This window comes from Lissotriton vulgaris, chromosome 10 (genome assembly GCF_964263255.1).
Source record: "Lissotriton vulgaris chromosome 10, aLisVul1.2, whole genome shotgun sequence".
Classification (NCBI taxonomy): Eukaryota; Metazoa; Chordata; class Amphibia; order Caudata; family Salamandridae; genus Lissotriton; species Lissotriton vulgaris.
The window spans coordinates 627,059,098-627,085,241 of record NC_141698.1 but is presented as its reverse complement, the minus strand read 5'-3'; the positions used below and the strand labels follow the sequence as shown (position 1 = coordinate 627,085,241).

Genomic DNA, 26,144 nt, shown 5'->3' with positions numbered 1-26,144 from the left:
GGCAGTAGTGACCAATTTTAGACCTCAGGAACCTCAACATGTACTTGAAAAAGCGATTGTTTCGGATGGTATCCTTTTAGGAAGTTCCTAAGCTCCTCAACCAGTGTGACTTTATGACCACCCTAGACCTCCAATATGCTTATTCACCCAACACCCAGGAAATAGCTAAGGTTTATGGTTGCCGGACGCCACTACCAGTTCAGGATGTTCCCTTTTGGTCTCAAGTCGGCACCCAGAATTTTTACAAAGTGCCTTGCACTGGTCACAGTATTTCTCAGACAATGGCAACATCCAAGTCTTTCCAAATCCGGTCAAGGCATCCTCCAAGGCAGCAGTGCTAGCACCCACGAATGCCCATTCTGCTCTTTCGATGACTAGGTTTTACTCTCAACCTTCAAAAATCCAAACAAAACCCATTGCAAACGTTTGTCTTTCTAGGAGCCAAGTTAGACACTGTATGCTCAAAGGCGTATCCCACTGAAGAACGACAACAATGAATTGTCATGCTAACAAGTTCCATCAAAAGAGGGGGGTGGGGGGGGGGGGGGAGTATTTTTCGGTCCGACTTTACAAAGTCACTCTCCTGAGGATGATATCATGCATACCACTTATACCATTCTGTCTCCTCAAACAACTCCACACATGCTAAAAGCCTTTGAGTGGTGAACAGACAAAAAGCATCTGTCAATCTAGCTATCCCTCCAACAGATAGCCCCTTTAGTAATCACTGTAGATGCGTTAGAGGAAGGATTACCTCCAGGTGCTCCAAGTAAGTGGCAGGTGGCACCCAGCTCAAAGTCAATCTCTCATACATTTACTGGAATTGAAAGCAGTACATCTGGCCCTGCAGTCTTTTCTTCCTAGAATACAACATACAACATGCAACAGTGCTCGTTCGTACGGACAATACAACAACAATGCACTACATCAACAAGCAGGGTGGCACAAGATCTCACCTGCTTTCCATAGAAGTGCAGAAGATATGGTAATGGACTATAACACACAGACTTTGCCTCGGAGTGGAGCATGTTCAGGTAAAACCAAAGACATTAGCGGACACACTCAGCAGGCTCGCAACATCCTGCCATGAGTGGGAAGTGCCCCAGCAGAACCTAGACCGAATTTTCCTTTGCTGAGGAAGGCCAGACTTGGATTTTTTCACAACTTACCGAGACCGCAAATGCCGGTTTTATGCAAGTTTGCCTTGCCTCCCAAGAGTCCTCAGGAAGATAAAGGCTGAGCCCTGCAAACTTATTCTCATTGCGCTATCATGGCTACGTCAACACTGGTACACAGGGTTACTTCTCCTATCCCAGATCGACACATTCGGCTTGCAGTTCTTCTTGGCATTCTGACAATGAGCCATGGGCAAATTCTGCACCCGGATTCCAGGCACCTCCACTTGGTGGCATGGCTCCTGAGTTACATGAGTTCTGACATTTGAACATGCTTAGGGAGAGTAGAGAGATCCTAGCCAGGGCCCGGCTGACCATACAAACAAAACTTACCTCCTTTTTTTGCATCTGGTGTCATCAAGCTGATATACATCCGCTACCTGGAGCAAGTTCTAACATATCGTTTAGATTTAACACAGTCCGGTTTAGCGCATAATTCGATAAAGGCTCATTTGGAAGCCATTTCCCGTTTTAGAAGATCTTTCTTCTCCATCGTCATGGTGTTCTAGATGTAATCAAAGAGTTCCTCAAAGGATTGTTCTGTAATTTTCCTCCTATAAAGCCTCCACCTCCATTGTTGCAGAAGAACACTGTTCTCGCCCAATTAATGAGGCGCCCCTTTGAACCCATATACAAAGCGGACATCAACTTCCTGTCATAGAAGCTGGCTCGACTCCTCGCTTTAATTTCAGCTAGAAGAGTCAACAACATTGTTATACAGGAACCATTTCTGCAATTCAGGACTTATGGGGTTCTTCTCACAAATCCAAAATTCATACCCACTATCCCTTCTGACTTTCATCTTAATGATCCAGTAGCTTTTAAGACCTTCTTCCCAAATCCTTCGACAACAGCAGAGAGGGCTCTTCACTCACTGGATGTCAAGCATTGCCTAACGTTTACCTTGAAAAACCAATCTTTTCGCAAAACCTGTTTTGTCGCTTACAGCGCTCCAAGGAAAGGTTTCCCGCTTTCCAAAGCAAAGTATTTTTAGATGGATTTAAAATGGCATTCAATTTTGCCTTCAGATGGTAGGCAGACATTTTGCCTTCACGAGTCCGCGCTCATTCCACGAGAGCAGGCAGACCTTTGCCTTCACGAGTCCGGGCTCATTCCACGAGAGCTATATCTACTTCTACAGCATTATTTGTGGGAGTGTCGCTTCCAGAAGTTTGACGTGCAGCAAAATGGAAGAACAGACACCTATTTACTCGACATTACTGCTTGTGTTCAGCAGTTCTCAACAAAACGGCAGTGGGCCAAGCTTTTCTTCGTCATCTTTTTAATTAAGGTGAGCCATCCCTGTCTACCCCCCTACCTTTATTGCTGGTTTTCTATTTTAATGCACAGATGTATATATTGTCTAAGTATTATTACTGTTCTTATATTATTTTTCTTATCTGTTGCTTGGTGTTATGATTAATTAATCTCTTATTTGCTCATAGGTTGCTGATATTCATTGGGAATGTTTTGCTAATGTAAATGTGCTACTACATTGCTAGCTATTCGTATTGAAGGATGTGAACCTATGAAAATTCTAATCCTGGAGTAAGAAATTAGTTACTTACCTGTAACAGCAGATCTCCAGTATTGGAAGCTTTCATAGATTCACATACGACCCACCCTCCTCCCCTGGGGAAGCTCACCTTTTTCCTATCTCAGTATAGTTCTATTAGCACTAGCTCAAATATCTGATGTACTTGGCTTCTCTCAGGAGTGTTCTTGAGGGTGATTCATGCTTATTGGTTAAGATATAACTTTGGTATCTTTTTTTAATAATGACTATTAAAGGTCACTAAACTAAGAGGCCTAGGCCTTTTCCTAGTCAATACCTATCATGGTTCTACTATGTTAAAGGTACCAGGGACTACCATCACGACGACTGAGAAGGATTGCAGCATGTGAATACATGAATGCTTACAATACTGGAGAACTACAGTTACAGGTAAGGAACTTATTTCTTGTCACACTTTCTGTGCATTGAGACACAAAGGTCCAATGTTAAACTGCCTTCCAGGGAGCTTGGTGTTTATTTTTCTTTCTCTGACTTTAAAGTGAATGGATTTTATGTGACAATCATAATGTCTAGTTGGGGCCTGCTTAAAGAATGCTGTGCAGATGTTTGTTTTCTAGCACACAAGAAAATTTAGGTGTCTGTTAATTAACTGTACTGAACGATCAAATCAATTCATTGGGTGAATACATTTCCACACATTATCGTTTGTGTACTGAATACTTTTGCAAAACTCAACTTTTGGCATGGTGTCCTTATGCTAAGAGCATCTGGGGTGGTACCAGCTGCTTCTCTAGTGATCTTATTTGAATACTGCTAGTGTGTCTCCTACTAAACGTGGCAATTCTAAGAATTGCACGAGGTGGGATCACTCGAGTAATGTGGCAATGCTTTATCATAGGCCACCTTGTCCCTCTCTGGTAAGATGATACTTCAAGGGCGCGTTCTCCCGAATGAGTTATTGGATATTAATCTTTTATCTGGGTAACTTGGGTCAGTTTTTTTCCAGCCAGAAATACCTTCGGCTATACCTCAAAAGCATCCTTTTATTAAGGTAGTACCCTATTTGTTTTATAGTATTATAGATCGCGAACCAGACCCGCAAGGGTATCAGTGCGCTTTACAGAATTGAGGGGGAGGAATACAAAGCGTAAGGATGGGTGGGATCACATTGGGAAAGCTAGGGACACATTGTACAGGAGGAGTATGCGGTCTTAAGTTCAAGCTACATATGGGATAAAATTCAAGCAGGAAGATAAAAAATACAAAGGGCGTCATTATAAAGGAGGTGCACGCCATCCAAGGTCCAAGCTACATGTTGGATAAAAATTAAAGCAGGTAGGTATAATATACACGCAGTCTCAGCTCTTGGGGGGGATGCCCCGGAGTGCAGAAAAATGTATCTGGTATAATTAAAAATGAAGGTATTGAGCCTGCATAGTGAAATAACTGGATCATTGGTAGATAACTTGGCTGTCTCCCCTGAAGAAATAGGGAGCACACTGAAGCAGACACCTGCTGCTTGTACTAGTAATCTGCTTTATGCCCTGTTAGTGCTCCGGGCCCAGCTGTCCCACACAACTTTGAAACAGTGGTACTTCATTCGGTGAACTGTTCCTCAGCCTAACTCTCACTTTCTAAAATTGGAAAACAGCACTCTTTTTCTTCTTCTTCATAATGTGCCTGAGAGAGATCTTGTACTAAGTAACAATAGCTAGGTGAGCACGAGGGAGAGTCAAGTGGTTGAACTTCAGCCTCAGTCATCATTCATTTCCAACAGGAGTGTCTCCTGTTTGTGGTGATCTCATCTGGCTTCCAACAATGTGGGCACAGCTTGACAGCATCACTTGGAATCTGTGATTATAGAACCAATGACAGTTCCCCTCTTTGTATCTATTCCACTTTCTATCTTGAGAGCTGAGCTGATCCACATTTTCAACAAGCTCCTTCAATGACAGTACCTCTCCTTCAAGACGTTTCCTGCTGATGACCTCAAGGAGAACCTTAATTCCCTTGATATCTGGTCAGTTACTGGGGCAGTCTTCAGCTGGCTGGCAATTGCTGTTAACTGTGCTTGGTGTGCTACAGTGGATACTGTTGTACCCCACTGCTCACCTGCTAACTGGAGTCCAAGCCCTCCGCTTTCTGGTACACTCAGTATCAAATCTCCTCCGAAGGCAGTTCACAGCATTGAACACAGCACTCAGAAACTGTTTAAATACTCTGCTTAGCCTGTATAAAGCTAATTGTAGAAGACAGGGCATTGTTTTAAAGTGACACTGTCCGCATAACCTCCAGCCAAAGCAGATCTCTATTCAAGGGTATCAAGCACTGGATCAACACCCCTTTAGGGCAGCCTCTCAAACACTCAACTAAAAAAATGAAAAAAATGACTGCCTTGACTATCCTATTCGTGGAGAAGATTGGTAAATTTGGAAAACTGACAACACTGTAGAAGTGAACTATGTCCTCCCTAGTACTATCCACACAATCACACTGAAGTGATAACTCCTGGTCCTTGTAAAGCTCCTTAACTCACTGAAGTCTACATCTCATGAATACCTCTTTCTGCATCCATAGTGAAAGCTCATCATCGTGGGTGCTCAATCAAGTCTACTCCTTCTAATCCAAGACATTCTCTGAAACAGATCCTGGACAAGAACAATCCTGTTTATGTTGAAGGAACCCAAGATCATTCCAGATTAATTTTTAAGATAGTCCTGTCACCCTCCAACAACTCCTAGATGGTATTAATGAAAATGCTGTCTCCAACCAGTTTTGTGAGATGGACATTACCATCCTTTAAGGCTGCCAGTCACTAGTCCATCCACAGTAGAGACCACGATGATTAAGATGGTAGACAACACATTTTCAAATGCAGACAGCAGTCGTCCCGATCTCCTCTTTTGCACCACTGTGCAGCACCATTCGACCCTGTCCGCCTCAAGCCTCTCCTTAAAACCCTTTGCTCTAACATGGGCTTCAAAGACGACATCTTGTAGTGGCTCATTTCTTTCCTAAACTACTGATTCCAGCCCATCCAGCTCCCTTCAAGGTCCCAATTTATCCTTTTAGCTTCCATTATAGCCCAAGGCTCCATTTCCCCAGTGATATCCAATCTAAAATAGTCAACCCCTTGCAGTTCTGTGGCAGAGAATAACATAAAGATCCCCCATAATGCATATGATACAAACTATTAAAAAATGACCTCGACTTGTGGTGATTGCCCCTGAAGGATTATTATCTTTGTTCTTCATCGTCTAGACTCTAGGACATTCAAATACCAATTTATCAGTCTTACAATATAAAATATAAGTATAAATAAAAACTCCACATTTAGTCAATTGTATAATAATAAAAAATTTAAAAAAACATAACGACCCTTTATCATAATAAACACATGATTGATAATCATAACATCTGAAATTAGATATACATCTTCTAAATACATGAATTCTTCTCTAAAAATGTATGCAATATAGTAAGAAGTCTTTGATTCTGATGAAGAAAATATAATCCTTCTACATCAGCTAGCAATTCATAAATCGAATTTGCTGCAAACATAAAATGTACTACTCTTCTTTTACAATTAGCAAGAGCACAGTTTTTGCATTTTTGCTAAAACCCATCATAAACTACAATTATGCCTCGCCTTTCGATGTTCTCTTTCACTTGGAGCTTCTTTGGGTTACCATACCCCCATAATTCTGCTCCATATTGGCGCAGCTGCTTCCACTTTCTATTGGTAAATTTGCACAATTATGCTGAATGATTGGCTACTCAGTTCTTGTTTTGTTTAAATCGCAGTTTGACTCTTGTAGTTTGTAATTCATCTTGTCTTCGAAGTGTAAGGCAAATAATCATTTGATATGCACTCCAGTACACCTTGGATCTTAGGCTTCCTCCTTAATCGATTCCATATCAGAAGCACACAGTGAGAGGCTGATCACTTTAATCACTTTTTATGCAAATTGTTGTGCGCCTTACTAATGGGATCTTCACATACTTGTGGTACAATGCCTTTAGCTCCAGCTCTTGCTGCTCTGCCATATCTTACAGTTGTTTTAAAATATAGAACACACCCATAAAGAACCAGACAAAATGCGTATTTGCTGTAAGTATTAGTAGAGTATAGATATATAGATAATCTCTGGTTTATTTATTCACCGATCCTAAATGAGTCACCACACTAGCCGGGAAGTCTGCAGCACTAAAGTAAATGAGGGCAACTACTGAATGCTTTATCAGTTGGAGCCTCCTACACCTTAAAGCCGCACCGGTATCGCCTTCTGCCCAGCTCAAGCAGATGTCACTGCACTTACAACTCAGGACCTTCTTCCACCGCAGTCCCCACCACAGGCCAGATGTCATCCTTCTGTCACTTGCTCAACTAATTGAAGGGCACAACACCAGTAGCTGTAGTAGGTGAAAGTGTCTATGCTGCGGTGCATGTGCCGCTGTGCTGGCCTGGACACGAGTGCTACAGGCTGTGGGGGGGGGTACCCTCACACCACCCTGCGTATTCCAACTGGAGGTCCAAGTAGCAGGGTGGTTCAAACCACTTGGACAGGAGGTACTCTGTACTTTATTTGAGCACTGGTTTCATATTCTGCTAATTCCTTAATCATTGTGTGTGTGATAGTTTTGAAGCACCTGGCAAGTGTCCTCCTCAACCTCCGGTTCCCGTTATTAGAGCCGGTTGCAGTCCGACTGCGGCAGACCCTGTGTGTGTGGCCAAGCTGCTCAGCGCTGCCTCTCTACTGGCTCTGCCCCACTTGCAGCGTACAACATCTCGTCCCTTGCACAGCGTCTCAGAATCGATGATTTCGATGATGGAATTAGAGCTCCAGCTTGATCGTTCAAAAAGAGCTTGATTTGAGATCAACCATACAAGTATAGTTGGACTAACATCTGGATTGAGGCATCATCCTGCTTGCCCATTACCATTCTCTCCTTTTACACCCTTGCTCCTCACCCCCTATAGAGTGCCATCATGCTAGCTACATCGCTACTGTCACCAGCACTAATTAAAGAGCCCCAGCAGCAATGGTCCTGCGATTCGAAGTGGCTTTACTCTAAGGCAATAGTCTTCAAACCTTTTAATGCTGTAGTGACACCCCAATTGAAATTCTCAATGTTTAAACATTGCAGTTTTGTTAAATTATCCCTTTAAAAAATGCAATCAAATAGATGATTATTAACATACTCTTCTAGTCAGCCTGGTGTATAAGAATTCACTCTGTGAATCTTGGCACACAGAGGTTGAGGCCCTCCTACATTTGTAGTGTAGTTCATATATTCCCAATAGGCTCTTCGCATTAGAATAGTGTATCCTGTAGTTTAGACGTAGGACTGAAGTCGACAAGGTCTCTACTGAATATACTAGACTTAATTGTGTGTGTGCCAGCTAGCTCAGAGGTCACTAGAAACTTTCTCTAATGAACAAGAAGGGATTAGTTTCTGACAACTGCTTAAAACATGACAACTTTGTTCCCCAAGAATAAGAAATATATCTCTAGAGTCGCGGAAACAATAGATAGTTATTTCACCTAGTCAATCGTGCATGCTTCGTTTCACCAGAGGTGTAGAGAAATAGAGGCAGGCGTTTTCAATAAAAGGAATTTATTGAACAGTCTTCTTTCTGAAGCATAAGAAATGAACTGCTGCAATCGTAATACTTGTGGTAAATTACAAAGCGTACAGTATGAAGAGTATTATAAAATAATATTGTAAAAGCATGATATGGTTTCTAAGCCATAAAATACCTAAAATACATACAGTGATAAATAATGATTAAAAGTACTCCACTAGTGCTTCTAAAATACGCCTACCCCGGTGTACCTAGCCTAGGTCTAGTACAAGGGAAGATATAAGTGAGGTGTAGCTTAGTTTCAGCATTCTTTTTGCCAAGAATCTATCCAAGAATTCTCTTAGGGTCTAATCTGCTCCGTACCTTGGTTTTTAGAATGTAGGAGGTCTGGTATCTCTCTCTCAGGACTCGATTTCCCAGCAATCCGCAAGGGTAGCCTGGAAACACTGGAGCTGGATTTCTCGTCAGGAGAAAATACAGCGTCTCTCAGTGCGTCCGCTGGAGGGTCGGCTTCCTTCGGCACTTGCTGCAGCAGAGCGCGTCGGGCAAGTAGATAGTCTAACTGCTCTAAACCACTGTGTGTTTGTTTGGACAAGAGTGGGCATATTTATACCTTGAAGGTGCCAAGTTTGACATAAGATTGGACATAATAAAGTCATTAGAGACTTAATTCTCTGAAAACTCCATTATTTCTTGGATAAATTAATATTCATGCAGGGGGAAGTCCCTGACTGCTGAAGGTGGGTTTTTCCAAGAAATCGTTGTAGATTTTCGGAACTAGTGGAAGTAGCCAAGCCATATTAGGACTACTTGAGTTGTCTTAATATGGTTATGATTTCTATGCCTATATAAGGATACAATATTTTATACCTATATAAGGGCATGAATCGGGAAAATTACACTAGGGTCCTAAAACGCTATACAACACATTGACACCTATTCGCCCATTTCAGAGTGGCTGATTGCTGCTTTTTTTCACTAAAACAAAGCTCGGTTACTTGAATGATGCTTTTTTTGGCAAGCGCACCTTTTGGTATCAATTAAGCACTACCCCCGCCCCTCTCCATGGAGGGCTCTTCACAGAGGTGGAAGACCTCTTTATTCTAAGGGCATAGCACCTACTTCGAGCCCAAAACAAGTGTACAAACTAAGAAGAAAATGCCTGAAATAGTTGGAGAGAGGGCCTCAATTTAATCTGCTAACATTAGAGAACTGCAGTTACAGGTAAGTAACTAATTTCTTGTATATCTGATGTTGGGGGCCCTAGGTCAGAGGCCACAAAGGCCTATCCTTGTAGGAAGGAAGTGTTCACAAAGCCCATGTGCATTGACTTACCTGTTCCCCATTTATCTGGAGTTTGATATTACATGCATTGTGTTGCAATCTTCAGCAATAATACTTTATAGCTATTTATTTGTAAGTGCTTTTTTTTCCCTCATGGTATTGTCTCCACATTTTAATGAACCTGTTGGCTGCATGTTTGGTTATTTAGGTAAATATTTTTCTTAACTCTGTTTTCTCATTTTCAGCATTTACTAAATTGATCTCAGTTAATGGTCAAGATTACCATCTTCAACTGGTAGACACTGCTGGACAAGTAAGATGTTTTGTTAACTTGTGGAGAGTTGTGTATATCTTATTGTGTGAGTATGTATACGTATGTGTTTTTATATAATGTGTATGTATTTTAGCTGCAAGCAAGTTGTTTAATAAGTTCCAATGGAGCTCCCTCAACTAGTTTGAGATTGGAAGAAAGGCAAACCACTCTGAAGCTGTAACTGTTCATCTAGTTTATTGGTTAAGGCAGAAGAAAAATAATATTTAAACAGTGAGGAGACAGTTGACTCAAACACTCCTTAAAAAACAAAATGTGTTTAATGCTCCAGGTTGCTAATTTCATCATGTGGTTTGTTTTTAACAAAAACAATTTAAACAAGATAATTCTGATTACATAATTAGAACAGGGAATGACTGTATACGAGTTTGTTACTAATAACCACCTCTGAAGCTACCACTTTGTTACAATTCCAAGCATACAGACATTACTCCATCATATGATTCTTTAACAAAGGCAGTTTGGCATCATTTTGATGACCTAATTTAAACTGAGGATGGCTTTACATGAATTTGTTTAAATAATATTATCCACCTCTGACTTCACAACTTTGTTGCAATCCCAGCATAGAGCTAGAAATCAGACCTCCATACATAATACGCAGTCTCAATTGTCCATGATTTGTTACTTCGTATTATGATCTTAAAAATACATTTTCGTTTAGTGTTGGTTATATCACTCTTTAAATATCACTGCCTTTTAAAATTCATGTTTGCTAGGGAAAATTTGGTGTACAATAAATCAAAGTATAGTGCAACTCCGACCCGGTTATGTGTGCAATTTGATAAGGTCCAAGTTACTACACAGTTAATTTACGGCTATAGTTGCCACTTAGTAATAAAATACGATCACCTATCATCCAGTAAGGCCGTCAACTTAAGGCAGTAGTGGCCACAGTATTCAGAAGTTTCCACTTGATTGATGTACTTCAGCACAGTAATAAGTCTTTTAAGGTTGATTCAGAAATAGCTTCACAGTTTAACAAAGCCACACCTTATATACCTTTAAGGGAAGTCAAATGATGAAGATTGTAATATCTATTCAATCTTGTTATAAATTATGTGCTAATTAAAGATACATTTACTCAGTTACTTTAACAACACTTCCTATAAGTAGCTAGCGATGACAAAACAGGGTCTGAAAAGCTTGCTGTTCATTATTTATGGTATTTACAGACGTACATGTAATTCTTCTCCTACAATAATTCCCCTTGCATCCTGCTTCTATTATTTCTATTCTATATCTGGACTCCATTCTACGGAGGGCCAGGCTTTAAACACCTCCCCTTGGGTTCTTGTAGATGCAGTCAATACCAAAATATTCTTCTGACTTCCAATCACTGTTGTGTGATTTGCTAAAGTGTCTTGATGTGCTACAATTAATGTCTCGGTTTGTTATGACTTTCATATGTTTAAGTATGCTTTTCTTTACAGGCAATGTCGTGCTTACTATAATCTGTTTCAGGCATGGACATAGTCACACATAAACAACAAAATCCGTTTTGCATTATGCAGTTATCAAATTATGCATTTCTGTCACATCTTAGCCAGTTCGTATTCTGTAATGTAAGTGGTGAATAAAAAAAAAAACAGGACTATAGAGTTAAGTAAGGGTACTTATTAGGCAACAATAAGTGCCGCAACTAAATCCATGGGAGAGCGTATGTGTTTCTTTGAAAAAGATCGTATTATGCATAAGCAGAGAACATTCCAAAGGGATCAAAATTGTTATGAATATGGGTACATCCTCACCTTTGCAAGAAAATTCAAGGCAAGGTTACTTCCCACTGTGTGTTCAGAAGGCTGAACCGCCAAAAAGCGCTTTGCCCTTCCAGCTTTACATTCACTATTGTGCTAGCCTTGGGATGTTTATTAGCAAATAGAAATGCATTGTCACAGCGTGAAGCAAATCTTCTTTGATGTGGCTTAAATATAGAAGAAATTTCAATTAATAGGCCTTGGAATTTGTCGATCACCATTGGGGGTTGTAGGAATTAGCCTGATAAAAACAAGAAAAAACTTAAAAGCATTCCAAAGTTTCTTGATGAGTCTTTGTGTTGCCCATATACTTGAGATTCTTGTGGAGATTGGCCTGGGTGAGTGAGCTGCATTAAAAATTTCTTGGAAGTGCCTGTGAAGGCCAGTTTCATTGACTCATTTAAGTGACAGATTTTGTGCTATCCATACTTCATCCCTATGTCCAAAATAGCGTTATCATATTGAAAATCTAATTTGTATCAGGAGTACTATCTCAATTGGATTTCCCCAGTCTTCCTGAGCTACCTGTACAGTAGATTTCACATTGGAACTCCCCCACTGTAAGTCAGATGGCTATCAGTCAGTTTAAGTACCTGTGTCTGCCACTGAGCCACCATTGAGGACAAATGCATTTCCTTTTATATTGCCAGGTTTTCGTTCATCTAAGGAACCCTGTTAAAATATGTGTTGTGCATTGCAGCATCTTAATTGAAGTAAAAAACATGCCAATGCTCCCATCCATTCATTGGAACACTTTTACAATATATTGGCGGAAACAGCAATTTCCTTGGTTAACATGCTTGTTACCCTTCCTGAGTGCTAGATAGCATGTGAAACTAGTGTAATGAGAGGTCTGAACAAAGCTGGGACACCCGTCTAGATTGTGGGCAGAGGCATAAGCCTGCCCCCAGTAATTTGAAGTCCAGAACCTGTTCAGTGATAGAAGGGGGTGGTGTGAGGGTTAGGTTGGGTAATTGAGGGTACAATGTGTGCCCTCATAGTGGTTTAGGACTTCTGTCCATTCCCTGGGTAAATCACATACCGGGGTGGTGGCAGCATACATCGTTTTTTAGGTCGAGGACAGAAGGCTGGCTTGCCAGCCGGAAGTCGGAGATTTAATGTCTTTCAGTAGGGTGCTCAAACCTGCCTCTCTCCTCATCTCTCCATTGGCTGGCTTCCTAAACGGAGGCCAGCCATTGGAGGAGAGAGGCGTCACTCGAAAGAAGCTCCGTCTCTTTCGGATTCAGCGGCGTGTTCGTTCTGTTCTTTCCACTTTTTAGCCACGCCCCTGAATCTGAAAATGTTCGGACGCTTGCGTCCGCCATTTCGGACGTGTCCCCGGGATCCGCGATTTTGCGGTGAGTGCTGTGTCCCCCCTTCCCGAAGATGGGCGGCTGTGCCCGGCCCCCGCCGTGGCTACGTCCGTCATGGGGGAGAGCAGCTCCCGGGGACAAGGGGAGTGGGCATTTAGTAATGTCTGCCCAGAGCAATTTGTAGGCGCTGGCCGGGACACGGTCCAACTCGGGCACCAGGGTCGTCGCGCTGCTGCTGGTCGCGTGGGTGCCTGTCCTGCGTGGTATCGGGGTGGGTGAGGATAGTGAGTCTTCTTTGCCTCTCTCCTCTATTGGGATTGACTGCCGGTAGCTCCCGCCACTCAGGGGGATGCGGCCCCCAACTGGGACGCGGCACTCACCAGCAGGCCACTTCCAGGGTCCTGGCCCCCAAGCCTGCCCTTGCCTACCTCTCGGAGGAGAGGCACAGGGTTGCACTCGGAGGAGTGGAAGGAGCAAGACGGGACTGTTGAAGGGGGGCACACCAGTTGCAGGCTCCCCCACATCCCAGTGTTACCCGACTTGTCCACAGCACCTTCCCCGCTGTACAGCTTTCCCCGCTGCTCGTGGCACCTCGGATAGATTCGCCCTTTATGCTCTGTATAGGCGACTGGGAAGTTTATAACTGTCACAGTACAAACTAGGAGGCCAACGATTAGACGACAGTCATGGCGGGTATTCATGCGTGGCGCTGCCCGTAGCCGGTTTTGGACGTACAAGTCAATGTACTTATTTTTATATGCATAGGCGCTATGAGACCACGCTGAAAAGTAAAGGCCACGATACATGACTAGGTAATGCCTCGAGCACGGTATCTATTTATCAATAGGTCCAGTTTTGTATTCGGGATGCGTGCTAGGAAAAAGGGAGCGCTTTCAATTGGAAGTCGTGTTTAACGTTAGTATGAAAACGCGCTCACAACCGAGCACTTAAAAGAGAAATATTATTTGGCTTATGCCTCTTACACAATCTGCATGCGCCTGGGCAAATCACTTATTCTCCCCGTGCCTGACAAAAATGAATGTGTCCACTGTAACTTAACTGGTGCTATTTAAAGTGCTCTGATCCCTGTTTCGGATCGCAGTTAGTTGGTGAGGCCACTGAAGCATTACAAGTTGGGGAGACTATGTAAAAGGAACCACATTTCATGGTGTACAGAAATAAGTCGTTTCGACACTAACTTTAGCAGTGATAAGTTGAGAAAGGGTTTCTGTGTTCGGGGAAGAGGTTTGCAGGATCCACGTGTTTATTGGTGCCTAACTAAGATGCACTAGAAACGGGATAATATTTGAAGGTGTCTGCATAGCCAGGAGTGGTAAGCTAATAATTGGGATGGTTGAGCTAAAATGATCGAGATGTCAATCATTTTAGTACAGTCGATGTAAGAGCTTTAAGATCTCTGAAAGTAAGTTCTCATTTCATATAGTAATAATTGAAGCAACGAACTACAGGAAAAACATGCATGATATATTTACACATATAGAAATGTGAGAATACTTTTGTGTTGGGGCCTCGAATTGGAGAGCACCCAGTCGTTGCCATTTTATGCTTGTCCTCGGGGAAGGAATGGTACCGGGTGGATTTGGTACTGCGACAAAACATTAATTAGGCCCGGTGAATAGCTTTGTCACGGTGTGGCTGTGTGTGTGTGTGGCTCTGTGTGTGTGTGTGTGTGTATGTGTGTGTAGCTCTGTCAATATGTGTGTGTGTAGCTCTGTGTGTGGCTCTGTGTGTGTAACTATAAGTGTGTGTGTGTGTGTGGCTCTGTGTATGTGCCTCTGTGTGTGTGTGTGTGTGTGTGTAGGTATGTGTATGTGTGTGTAGCTCAGTGTGTGTGTCTGTGTGTGTGTGTGTGTGTGTGTGTGTGTGTATGGGTGTGCCTGTGTGTGTGTGTGTGTGTGTGTGTGTGTGTGTGTAGCTATGTGTGTGTCGCTGTGCGTATGTGGCTGTGGCTCTGTGTAGATAGCTTTTATTGTAGGTGGCTCTATATGTGGATGCCTCTGTCTGGGAGTATGGCTCTGTGTAGGTAGCTCAATGTGAATGCTCTATGTAGGTAGCTTTGTGTGGGTAGCTCTGTGTTGATGTAAATGCAATAAGTAATGCATTTGCAAACAATAAACATATTAGCATTGTAAATGACAATGCCATTTCTTTAACGATTAAGCTATTGCCTATGTAAATGACAAGGCCATTTATTAATAAAATAAAAAAATTAAAAAAGCAATGCCAATAGCTCTACCTTTTAATAATGCCGAGACCATTGCATTGTAAATCCTTGTCTGAATCTTTAATATGTACAGATCTTTTACCTTGTACCTGGGGAGTGTGGTCTATTGTCCTCCTTTGTGTAAAGGTACATTTTAACGGCCTGGTGCTGACATTCCATGCTCGTTTATGTGTGGTGAGTGTGTAGCACATGTATGATAGTAGGATTCTGTCTGTGGTGAGAGTCTTAATACTAGGACCAGTGGAATCAATTTTGTGTTTCTTGCATTCCTGTGGCTGTCGACCCAGACACTGAAGTGAAGGTAGATGGGGACCCTTTAAAATTATTTAAGGACCTTGTTAGTATAAGGCCTTTGGGTTGGTCGCCTTGAACGCTTTGATTTGATACTGTAGGGATGAGAGTTGTGTGCTGTGTTGCTCAGGTTGAGTAAGTTCTAGGTGGGGCCTATAATTTTATGTTCCTGATTACTGCTTCAGGAAGACTGAAAACAGCAGATATCTCACACTTAGTAATAACTCATTGTGTCCTTGTTTTAAAGCTTTGGAGTCAGCATTGTTACCACCTTCTGTGAGAGCGTTCACCATGTGCAAAGGCTCTGTCTGAGAAGAGCCCGAATATTACATTTGAAAGAGAATTAACTGAAATCGGTTTGAACACCTTAGAAAGTGGATCCACGTCTCCTATTTAGAAAAAGTATACATGTGGGACCCGAGCCATCCCCCTTGTTTCCAGCTCCAATTCTTGACCAAGGAAGGGTGGTATTTTCAGAGTACTGAAAGGATTGCTATGTGACCAGGGTTGGCGACTCTTTGATGACCAGTCTCTCAGAGGTAAAGGGCCATCACCTAAAGTCTCACCTTAAATCTTGGTAACTGAGGCTCTGTATTGAAGTCTGAGAGAAGTAACAAGAGTGCATGGTGCTGCAGGAGGAGAGACTGTCCAGGAGGAGAAGCCCTGCATTTTCCACCTTGAGGAACAACCAGAGGAAGCAGACTACCAAAAAGGTGCGAAGCCTGAAGCACCTAGTGTTGTGGAGGGGTCTCCTTGAGCTATTGATACTGTGAACTGTGCCAAGTTTAGAAGTTCTAAACATTGTGTTATACAGCACCCTGCTATTTCCCCGAGAGACTGGTGCCACTGCTGCTGACATCTAAGTCCGAGAATCCTTGTCGTTGCAATGCAGAAGCCCTGATCAGCATTGCTGCAACAACTGCCAACAATGTCCACCTGCTGATCACTGTCCTGAAGGCCTCAATGAACCTTTCCAATCCCCTGTGTGCTTCTACTGAGGAAGAGTCAATATGAGAGTATGCCACGCTGATTCTGTCTAGTGGCCACATTTTTAGCAAGTCGGAGGCCCCCAAACTTCAAGAGCTACTACCATAGGAGCAGGAATACAAAACTCACCACACCACCTGAATTGCACCAATGTATTTATTTGTAATATTTATATAGTGTGAGCTTCGTCACAATTGAAGCAGGGTGCTTTATATACACCTGGAAAATGCAACATGTAACACAAGTATTTGAAGGATGCAGGGGAAGACCTGGGGAACTAATTAGTTTGGTAAATGTATTTTGAAGAGATGGAGTTAAGATTTTTGTGAAAGAGTAGACAATTTAGAAATAGTCCAGTATAATCATTGATGGAGTTTCACAGCCTGGGCATGAGCCAGGAGGAAGGCCGTTTGGATGTTTTACTTTTTTGAGTTCTGGAATTTTCACGATTAGTCCGCTTTCATTTGGGTTTTTCAGCGACTTCTTGTGAGATGAAGTGATTCTTTATGTGCGTGGGGGGAGCCTCAGCATTATATGATACTTTGAGTTAAGCTGTGATCCTATTTTCTGGCTTTCCTGATTAGGTGGTCAGCTGCATGTAGAACCGATATTGGAGGCGCCAGAAAATATTTAGGAAAACCTGGCAAAATTGCATTTCCTCCTTCTAAATGACGCTAAACCTGGTCTTGTACTGTTGGTCTGGAGTCTGAATGGGGAATGTATGGTTAAGTGCCCAACGTCGATGGTGTTAAAGTAAGGAGGATGTAGTCCAGTGTGGCGATGTGATCTATTTAATTAAAATGTTGGTCTATGAGAAAGCCCAACGATTTTATGTGCAATAACAGAATGGGAAAGCACTCTAGATGGTGTAGCAATTCTAGCTGCCAGTGAATTAGGGTTGAGAACAGATTCAGTGTTGTCCTTATTTCAATTTAGGGAGAGCGAACATGCAATGTTTAGCTTTTCAAACATCTTACCGATGTTTATGCTGGCAGGTTTAGGACCCTATGCAGAGTTGCATGTCGTATTGCTGTATGAAGAGGTTTTTATCTTGGTTTATGGGGAGTTGTGGTTCCCTTTTAAATATTTAAAAGGTATGATGAGAGGATGGAGCCTCTAGGAATAACACATTTGACTTTTGATCGATTTTAAATGGGACTAATTTTGCAAACTGATTAGAAGGACTGTAACAACTGAAACCAGTCTTTCAAAATCCGTGGGCTGATCTGTGAGGCCAACAAAAGACTGAGAGGAGAAGAATTCTAACTCTAGATATTTCAAATTCCAAGTTTTGTTCAGTTGGAAATAATATCCAACTGAGAAAAATAATACATAAAGGAAGCCTTGCCCACTTAGTTTCAACAGTCTATTTTTTAGGGCTCGCCTGCTGTGCGCATGCGCATAGCTGGCGAAGCTCTATAGGGGCTTAAATAAGCTTTACCTAGACTGGCGATTGACTGGCGATTTGATGCTGTGCTTGTCGCTTTTAGGTCAATGCGCAAGCGCATTGACCTAAAATGCGCGTGCACATCATCAAATCGCCAGTCAATCGCCAGTAGCACTCCTCCCCTGCTGCTTCACACCCTCATGCTGCTCTCCCGGCTCCGCCCCCTCCCCTGCCCGCCGTGTCGCATTTCTCCTCCCCCTCCCCACAGCAATGCCCTCCGCCGGCAGTACTTTTACTTCTCTCGTGTTTCTCCTTCTTTCGCTCTGTCCCTCATACTACTTTTGCTCCCTTCTAAATACTCCAACCATCTTCCCGTCACTTCAGCTCGGACTCGGGGCTTCGTTTACATTTGGCGCTATGAAGTGGGCAACAATAACTGGTGCAAAATATGTTTTGCATTCATTTTAACACTAGGATCCCCTAGGTTTTAAACTTTCATTTATCATCACCTATACGTTGGTGATACATTGGTGCGTACATCGGGCACATTATCCATGCAAAAAATCCGTTCTGACTCTTGTCCTAAAATTAGTAGCGTTAAATGCGCTGGTAAACATGTTTGCAAATGGAATTGTACGGCAATTTTCACGCACTTTGCTGAACGAGGACCTTCGCCAAGCTGCGTTACCCTTTGTTAGATGCTCTGCGTTCGAGTTCAGGGTGTACGATGGTGATCTGCAGCACAGGAAACAGGACAGCAACTCACTAGAACGTGCACGTTTTTCTTATAGCTACTGTTTTTATTTGTACATTATATTATAGTATAATTTTTATTTTTATTATTACAAGATTTATTTGGTTTATCACAAACCATGGACAGCATTAGTATAAAACGCTTATAGTTAAACAATCAGTTGCATCCTCCGGATATTCAGTTCCTCCGGTCAGTACGGCTAAGCCCAAAAACTTCTCCCCCACCCCCAACCCTTCACGATCTCTTCATCTGTGTACATTATCCAAAACCATTGCATTGCATATACTGTGGGAGCATCTACTCCTTCCTAGCTATGTTTCGAGGGTTTGTTTTACCTTTAAATCACCTACAAGCTAATACATCAAAAGTGGAAGGTTGACTCAGTCATTGAAGAAGGGTGTTAGTAACTTTTCGCTGTTTTCCAGGCTTGTAAATTTCAGTGGAGTAATATTTCTGGTTACATAAACATGCACTCGCATCATAAAAAGTATAGATATTTCTTAAGTAAGAAAAGCACACCTGAATATCATAAATAGTAGAGCTGCCCCTCAAGATACATAGAGCTCGGGTTGCACCAGCCCGCTCCCATTATGGACAGCAGACCACCGAACTGTTCCTTGGGTTACCAAGACACTATAGGCCCCATCAGACATCAGCACAGTTCCTTAGGTCCAATAAAGACAGCAGAACTGTCACCCAGGTTACTTAGACACTCTAGGCTCCCATCAGTTATCAGCACAGCTCTTTAGGTCATAGACACTAAAGGCTTCCATCAGTTATCAGCGCAGCTCTTTAGGTCATACACTAAAGGCTCCCATCAGTTATCAGCACAGCTCTTTAGGTCATAGACACTAAAGGCTCCCATCAGTTATCAGCGCAGCTCTTTAGGTCATAGACACTAAAGGCTTCCATCAGTTATCAGCGCAGCTCTTTAGGTCATAGACACTAAAGGCTCCCATCAGTTATCAGCACAGCTCTTTAGGTCATAGACACTAAAGGCTTCCATCAGTTATCAGCGCAGCTCTTTAGGTCATAGACACTAAAGGCTCCCATCAGTTATCAGCGCAGCTCTTTAGGTCATAGACACTAAAGGCTCCCATCAGTTATCAGCGCAGCTCTTTAGGTCATAGACACTAAAGGCTTCCATCCGACATCAGCGCAGTTCTTTAGGTCATAGACACTATAGGCTCCCATCAGTTATCAGCGCAGCTCTTTAGGTCATAGACACTAAAGGCTTCCATCAGACATCAGCGCAGTTCTTTAGGTCATAGACACTATAGGCTCCATCAGACATCAGCGCAGTTCTTTAGGTCATAGACACTAAAGGCTGCCATCAGACATCAGCCACCACATCTACCATCACATCCACCACCACCACATCCACCACCACATCCACCACCACATCCACCACCACATCCACATCCACCATGACATCCACATCCACCATGACATCCACATCCACCACCACCACATCCACCACCACCGCATCCACCACCACCGCATCCACCACCACCACATCCACCACCACCACCGCATCCACCACCACCGCATCCACCACCACATCCACCATCAACACCACATCCACCACCACCACCACATCCACCACATCCACCACCACATCCACCACCACGTCCACCACCACATCCACCACCACATCCACCATCACCTCCACATCCACCATGACATCCACCGCCACAGCCACCACCGCATCCACCACCACCGCATCCACCACCACCACATCCACCACCACCACTACATCCACCACCACATCCACTACAACCACCACCCCATCCACCACCACCACATCCACCATCAACACCACATCCACCATCACATCCACCACCACCACCACCACATCCACCAACACATCCACCATCACCTCCACAATGACATCCACCGCCACAGCCACCACCACCACCGCATCCACCACCACCGCATCCACCACCACCGCATCCACCACCACCGCATCCACCACCACCGCATCCACCACCACCGCATCCACCACCACCGCATCCACCACCACCGCATCCACCACCACCGCATCCACCACCACACCCACCACCACATCCACTACAACCACCACCCCATCCACCACTACCACCACCACCGCATCCACCACCTCCGCCGCATCCACCACATCCACCACCACCACATCCACCACCACATCCACCACCACATCCACCACCACATCCACCACCACATCCACCACCACATCCACCACCACATCCACCACCACATCCACCACCACATCCACCACCACATCCACCACCACATCCACCACCACATCCACCACCACATCCACCACCACCACATCCACCACCACATCCACCACCACATCCACCACCACCACATCCACCACCACCACATCCACCACCACTTCACCACCGCATCCACCACCACCACATCCACCACCACATCCACCACCACATCCACCACTTCCACTGCATCCACCACATCCACCACCACCACATCCACCACCACCGCATCCACCACCACCGCATCCACCACCACCGCATCCACCACCACCGCATCCACCACCACATCCACCACCACATCCACCACCACATCCACCACCACATCCACCACCTCATCCACCACAACCACACATCCACAACCACCACATCCACCACCACCATATCCACCACAACACCACCACATCCACCATCACCACCACATCCACCATCACCACCACATCCACCATCACCACCACATCCACCATCACCACCACATCCACCATCACATCCACCACCACATCCACCACATCCACCATCACATCCACCACATCCACCATCACATCCATCACCTTCACATCCACCTTGACATCCACCACCACATCCACCACCACATCCACCACCACATACACCTCATCCACCACCTCATCCACCACCGCATCCACCACCACCGCATCCACCACCACCGCATCCACCACCACCACATCCACCACCGCATCCACCACCGCATCCACCACACCCACCACCATCACTTCCACCACCACTTTCACCACATCAACAACCACCACATCCACCACCACCACATCCACCACATCAACACCACATCGACCACCTCCACCACCACCACCACATCCACCACCACCACCACCACCACCACCACCACCACTACCTCTTCCACCACCTCCACCACCACCACATCCACCACCACCCCCACATCCACCACCACATCCACCCCCACCACCACATCCACCCCCACATCCACATCCACCCCCACATCCACCCCCACATCCACCTCCACCACCACATCCACCACCACATCCACCACCACATCCACCACCACCATATCCCCCAGATCCACCACCACATCCACCACCACCATATCCCCCAGATCCACCACCACATCCACCACCACCATATCCCCCAGATCCACCACCACCACATCTACATGTTTGTGGCTCTGTGTGTGTAGGTGCAAATGCAATGTTCTTGGATTGTCGTCACAATAAAATACACTGAACATAATCTTCACAAAAGTTATTTACAAACGTTTAAGCTATTGCCATTATAAATTACAATAACTTTTATTTAAGTATTAATTATTTACAAAATTAAAAGCCATTGTTATTTGTAATATCAATACATCTAAGTCACGTAAATACAACACACATTGCATTACAAATGCTATAGGTGTCACATTTGCAAAAGTTAAAACTATTGACATTGTAACTGACAAAGCTATTAATTTTGCTACTTTCAAAACCAACACATAAATAAAAAAAGTGTCATTTACAATACCAATATCTCAAACTTTCCTAATGCGAGACCTATTGCATTTCCAATGCTTGTTTTGTTTTTGTTTAAATTGTAAATTATAATAGGTCCTGGGTAACCCTGTTTTTTCTAATTCTTTTTTTTAATTAAGTTTTTAGTTAGATTTCTTTTGCAGGCTTTATTAATGCCTGCAATGTAGCAGTTTTTATAAATATTTTCTTTTCAGAGACTATTAAATCCCTCTGTGGTAAAAGGAAGGAACCACCCTCATTCTCTTTGTATGGTCTTCTTGCGAAATTTCCTCACTGCGCACGGAGAACGTGTGGATGGTAAGGGGAAGAAGCACCATGGGCAAGGGGGGTGGGGTCATTAAGGTTGAGAAGAAATAGTACCTCAAGGACTGTGCGAGCAGCAGATATACATTAATCAAGAAGAAGCAATCTGTGCTTGGTCCTTGCTCAACACGAAAAAAAAAGGAAGTGCAGCCAGCATACGGTGGCCATTTAGAAGGCAGCATAGAAGAGTAAAAATGAAGCCAATGAATGGTCTCTAAACCTTTTCATGCTGAGTGCCCCCTCCTTACTCCTGTGAAAAAAATGAATCATTGGGCCCCCTAGGGATTTTTCACAATCTTCCTATTAAATTGGCAATATTTAAATATGTCTAGACTTTTTTTTAAATTGCAATTAAGTTCTGTTATCGTTTTAAAAATGTACTCAAATACATGTTTGCCAAACATACGCATTAGTAAGGCCTGCCTGACCAAAATAGTATAAGTATCCAAGGTGTGATTATTAGAAGTTGGGGTTTTCAAGAACTTGGGAGTCCCTCCCTTTTGACACATACTCCTAGCTAGGATAAATGACAAAACATGGTTGTGATGGCCCATTACAGAGCAGCTGACTGCCGTTTATTTTTTTCCAGCTTAAAAGAAAGCACTGTTATCGCCAGAATACTTATTTTGGCCAGAGCCTGATACTCCTCCTCGGGGGGGGGGGAATGGTAAATCACTTCCCTGAATTGTGGTATAATTAACACTGATTGCTAAAAGAAAATCTGTAAATTTAACATGCAATTATAAATCAACGCACACCACTCCAAAGAGAGTAAGTTGCGAAAGAAAGACTGACAAGGAATTGTAGTACTGGGTAATGAAGAGAACTGGTAAGTAATCTGAGTATTACCACTTTCTTTCTCTTCCCAGTGCTTAACCTTCATTGAGATTGCAATTCTCTGAGAAAACCAAAATTTAAATTGACATTCTAGTTCAAATTGCATTAATATGTTACTTTACATTAAATAAAACCATAGAAATTCAATGAAAAAAAAACTTTGGTTAAAGGAATATTCTGGTTATGTGAAAATGTCAGTTAAAACACTATTTTAAACAAAGAAAACCACTGAGATTCACCAATTATAGTTATTTGGGCACTGCTAAAAACCTCAGATGTTGCTTCAAATATGACATGTTCTGACAACATTTGAAACGTTACGGTAACATCTGAAAATACATAATTGATAACACCATACAGCAGGGGCACAAGTTAGTTACTTAAGAGTTCACGGTACAGTTACTTGAGATAATTATAAATGGTGAATTTCAGTTATTTAGTTTGTTTAAAATATGGTTAATCTTCTTGAAATTTTCAGAAGTAGTTTGCCACTCACTTTAGGAGACGTGTGAAAAGTTTTGGGGTAATTCGTCAAGTGGGCCTGCAAAAAAAGGTGGGCCCGAAATAATTTTTCCCCGTGCAATGTCTGTGGGGAGATTGTAGTTTTTGAAAACGTCAACAGACCGAACCACTGAACGTAATGATACCAAATTTGGCAGAAGCTAAATCTTGCTCCAGAAAGAATGATTGATTTTTGTAGGATTAAAACCAATTATCTAGGGATATTAGTATACTATCATCTGCTCTGTGTTGTCATGTTCGCCTCTCTGGGTTTATCAGCCTTCCTTAAGACTAAGATCCCTCGCCTCGAACTATCCACGCCCTGTTATTCAGAAAGTATAAAGTGCCTGTATTGGTGTTAGTGTGGTGACCCTATTTGTCACTCCTCAGTTTCATACTCGCGGGTTTCCCTAGTACATACTTTTATTCTCTGGAACCAGGGTAAGAGTGGGAGCATCTCCCTGTAGTCAGTCGTCAAGGGACTGATGCTGTTTCTAGTCGCCGCTCGCTGCCCTCCATTGTACGCACTCACTTGGTACTCTCCTAATAGCAGGGTGTTGATAGGTGTAAGTGAGGTATCTTAGTCCTGAGGAAGGCCGATTGACCCAGAGGGGCGCAAAGACAGGCCAAGACGTGTCGACAGAGAGCAGATGATATTATGATGGGGTATTGATTCATCACTAGATAATTCGTTTTCATCCTACCCAGTGGGCCCAAGAATAAAGAGAAATCAGAGATGTCATTGCGGTTGTTTTTATAATTTTTTGTGCTTAGTGAATTCCCCTCAAATGTTTGTTTGTCTTTTTCTTTAACCCCTATGCTCCATCCCAGGTGTTAGTCTGCACAAGAATGATGTAGCATGCCCAGCGATAAAGCCTGCCACTACTAGTAGGTGAGGGCAACAAAAAAAAACTGTTTTCCTACAGAGGATGCAATCTCATTGTGATTATAACCTCCTTTTCCTGCTGTCGTGTGCTACGATTTATCTCAACTCACAAGTTATCCAGTATTGGGTTATCTTTCATAGATTCACATGCCTGAATTCTTCCCCGTCGCCGAGGCTGGAGTCCCACCGTAAATAAAATAGCAGTGCCAAAGGTAAATAACAGTAGTAGGCCCATAGGAAAAGGCCTGAGGCCCAAATCTTAGTAGCCTATCTACATCATTATGCTAAAAAGACCAAAGTCTTTGTCCCAACCAATCAGCTAGCAGCACCCTCTAGAACCCTCTCTGCAGAGCCAGTTTTCAGATTTTCACCGCACGTCGTGTAGAAGGGAGTCTCCCTGAGTGCTACTCAGTTTTTCCTACATGTGTGACTAGAAGGCCTTGTTCAAACCTTGCAGAACATGCGACAAGAAGAGACCATGTTGATGATCAACAGAAGGACTGTATTTATTGCCTCTACCCCAAGCATGAGGCTAAAGATTGTAAGATCTGCCGAACCTTCCCTTCAAAAACTTTAAGGGATAGGGAGGCTAGAGGCCTGTTATGGCTCAAATCTTCTTCAACTGAAGATGATGATAGAGCTTCAACCACCATCAAGAGAGCAATATCTCAGGACAGTTTGTCGATTTGAGGGGAGAAAACATCTCAAATCCTCACACTCCGCTTCTGGTCCATCTCAATCCTCTGGGCCTATTCAGTCTACAGAAGCTTCAGCTCTCAAGGACTCTAAAAAGCAATTAATCAAAACCGTGAGTAAAAGCTGTTCTGTCTCTTCAGCTTTACCTTTGTCGACTATCTCTGTCACATCCTCAGCTCCTTCGTCGACGGCGACAATTTCTACTACTTCTATTAGTTTTCCTATCCTGTCGACGAGGATTTCCATAGTGACTAAAAAAGCTGTTGTCGATGATCCGTTGACGAAAGCCTCATCGACAAAGCTGTCTAAACACTCGTCGGCGAAGGTACCGTAGACTAAGCTTTCGACAAAGACATCTTCTGTGCCATCTACGAGTGCCCCGTCGATGAAGAAGTCAAGTCTGTTGACGGTTGCCCCGTTGATGTCGAGCCCGTTGACGATGGTCCCGTCGACGATTCTTCCGTCGACGTCTGCCTCGTGGACTATGATCCCGTCGAAGATGACTAAAAGGAAGAGTGTATCGACGGTGAATCTATCTTC

The 26,144-nt window shown here is 43.4% G+C and overlaps 1 protein-coding gene across 1 annotated transcript in view; it reads left to right on the top strand.

The window, feature by feature from the left end:
• The window catches only part of RHEB (Ras homolog, mTORC1 binding), a 302,445-nt gene that overhangs the window by 105,637 nt on the left and 170,664 nt on the right, over positions 1 to 26,144 (top strand). Inside the window, exon 3 of the mRNA XM_086941465.1 lies at positions 9,808 to 9,875. Within this exon, the coding sequence (XP_086797591.1) occupies positions 9,808 to 9,875 (68 nt within the window). The remainder of the gene's footprint in view (positions 1 to 9,807; positions 9,876 to 26,144) is intronic.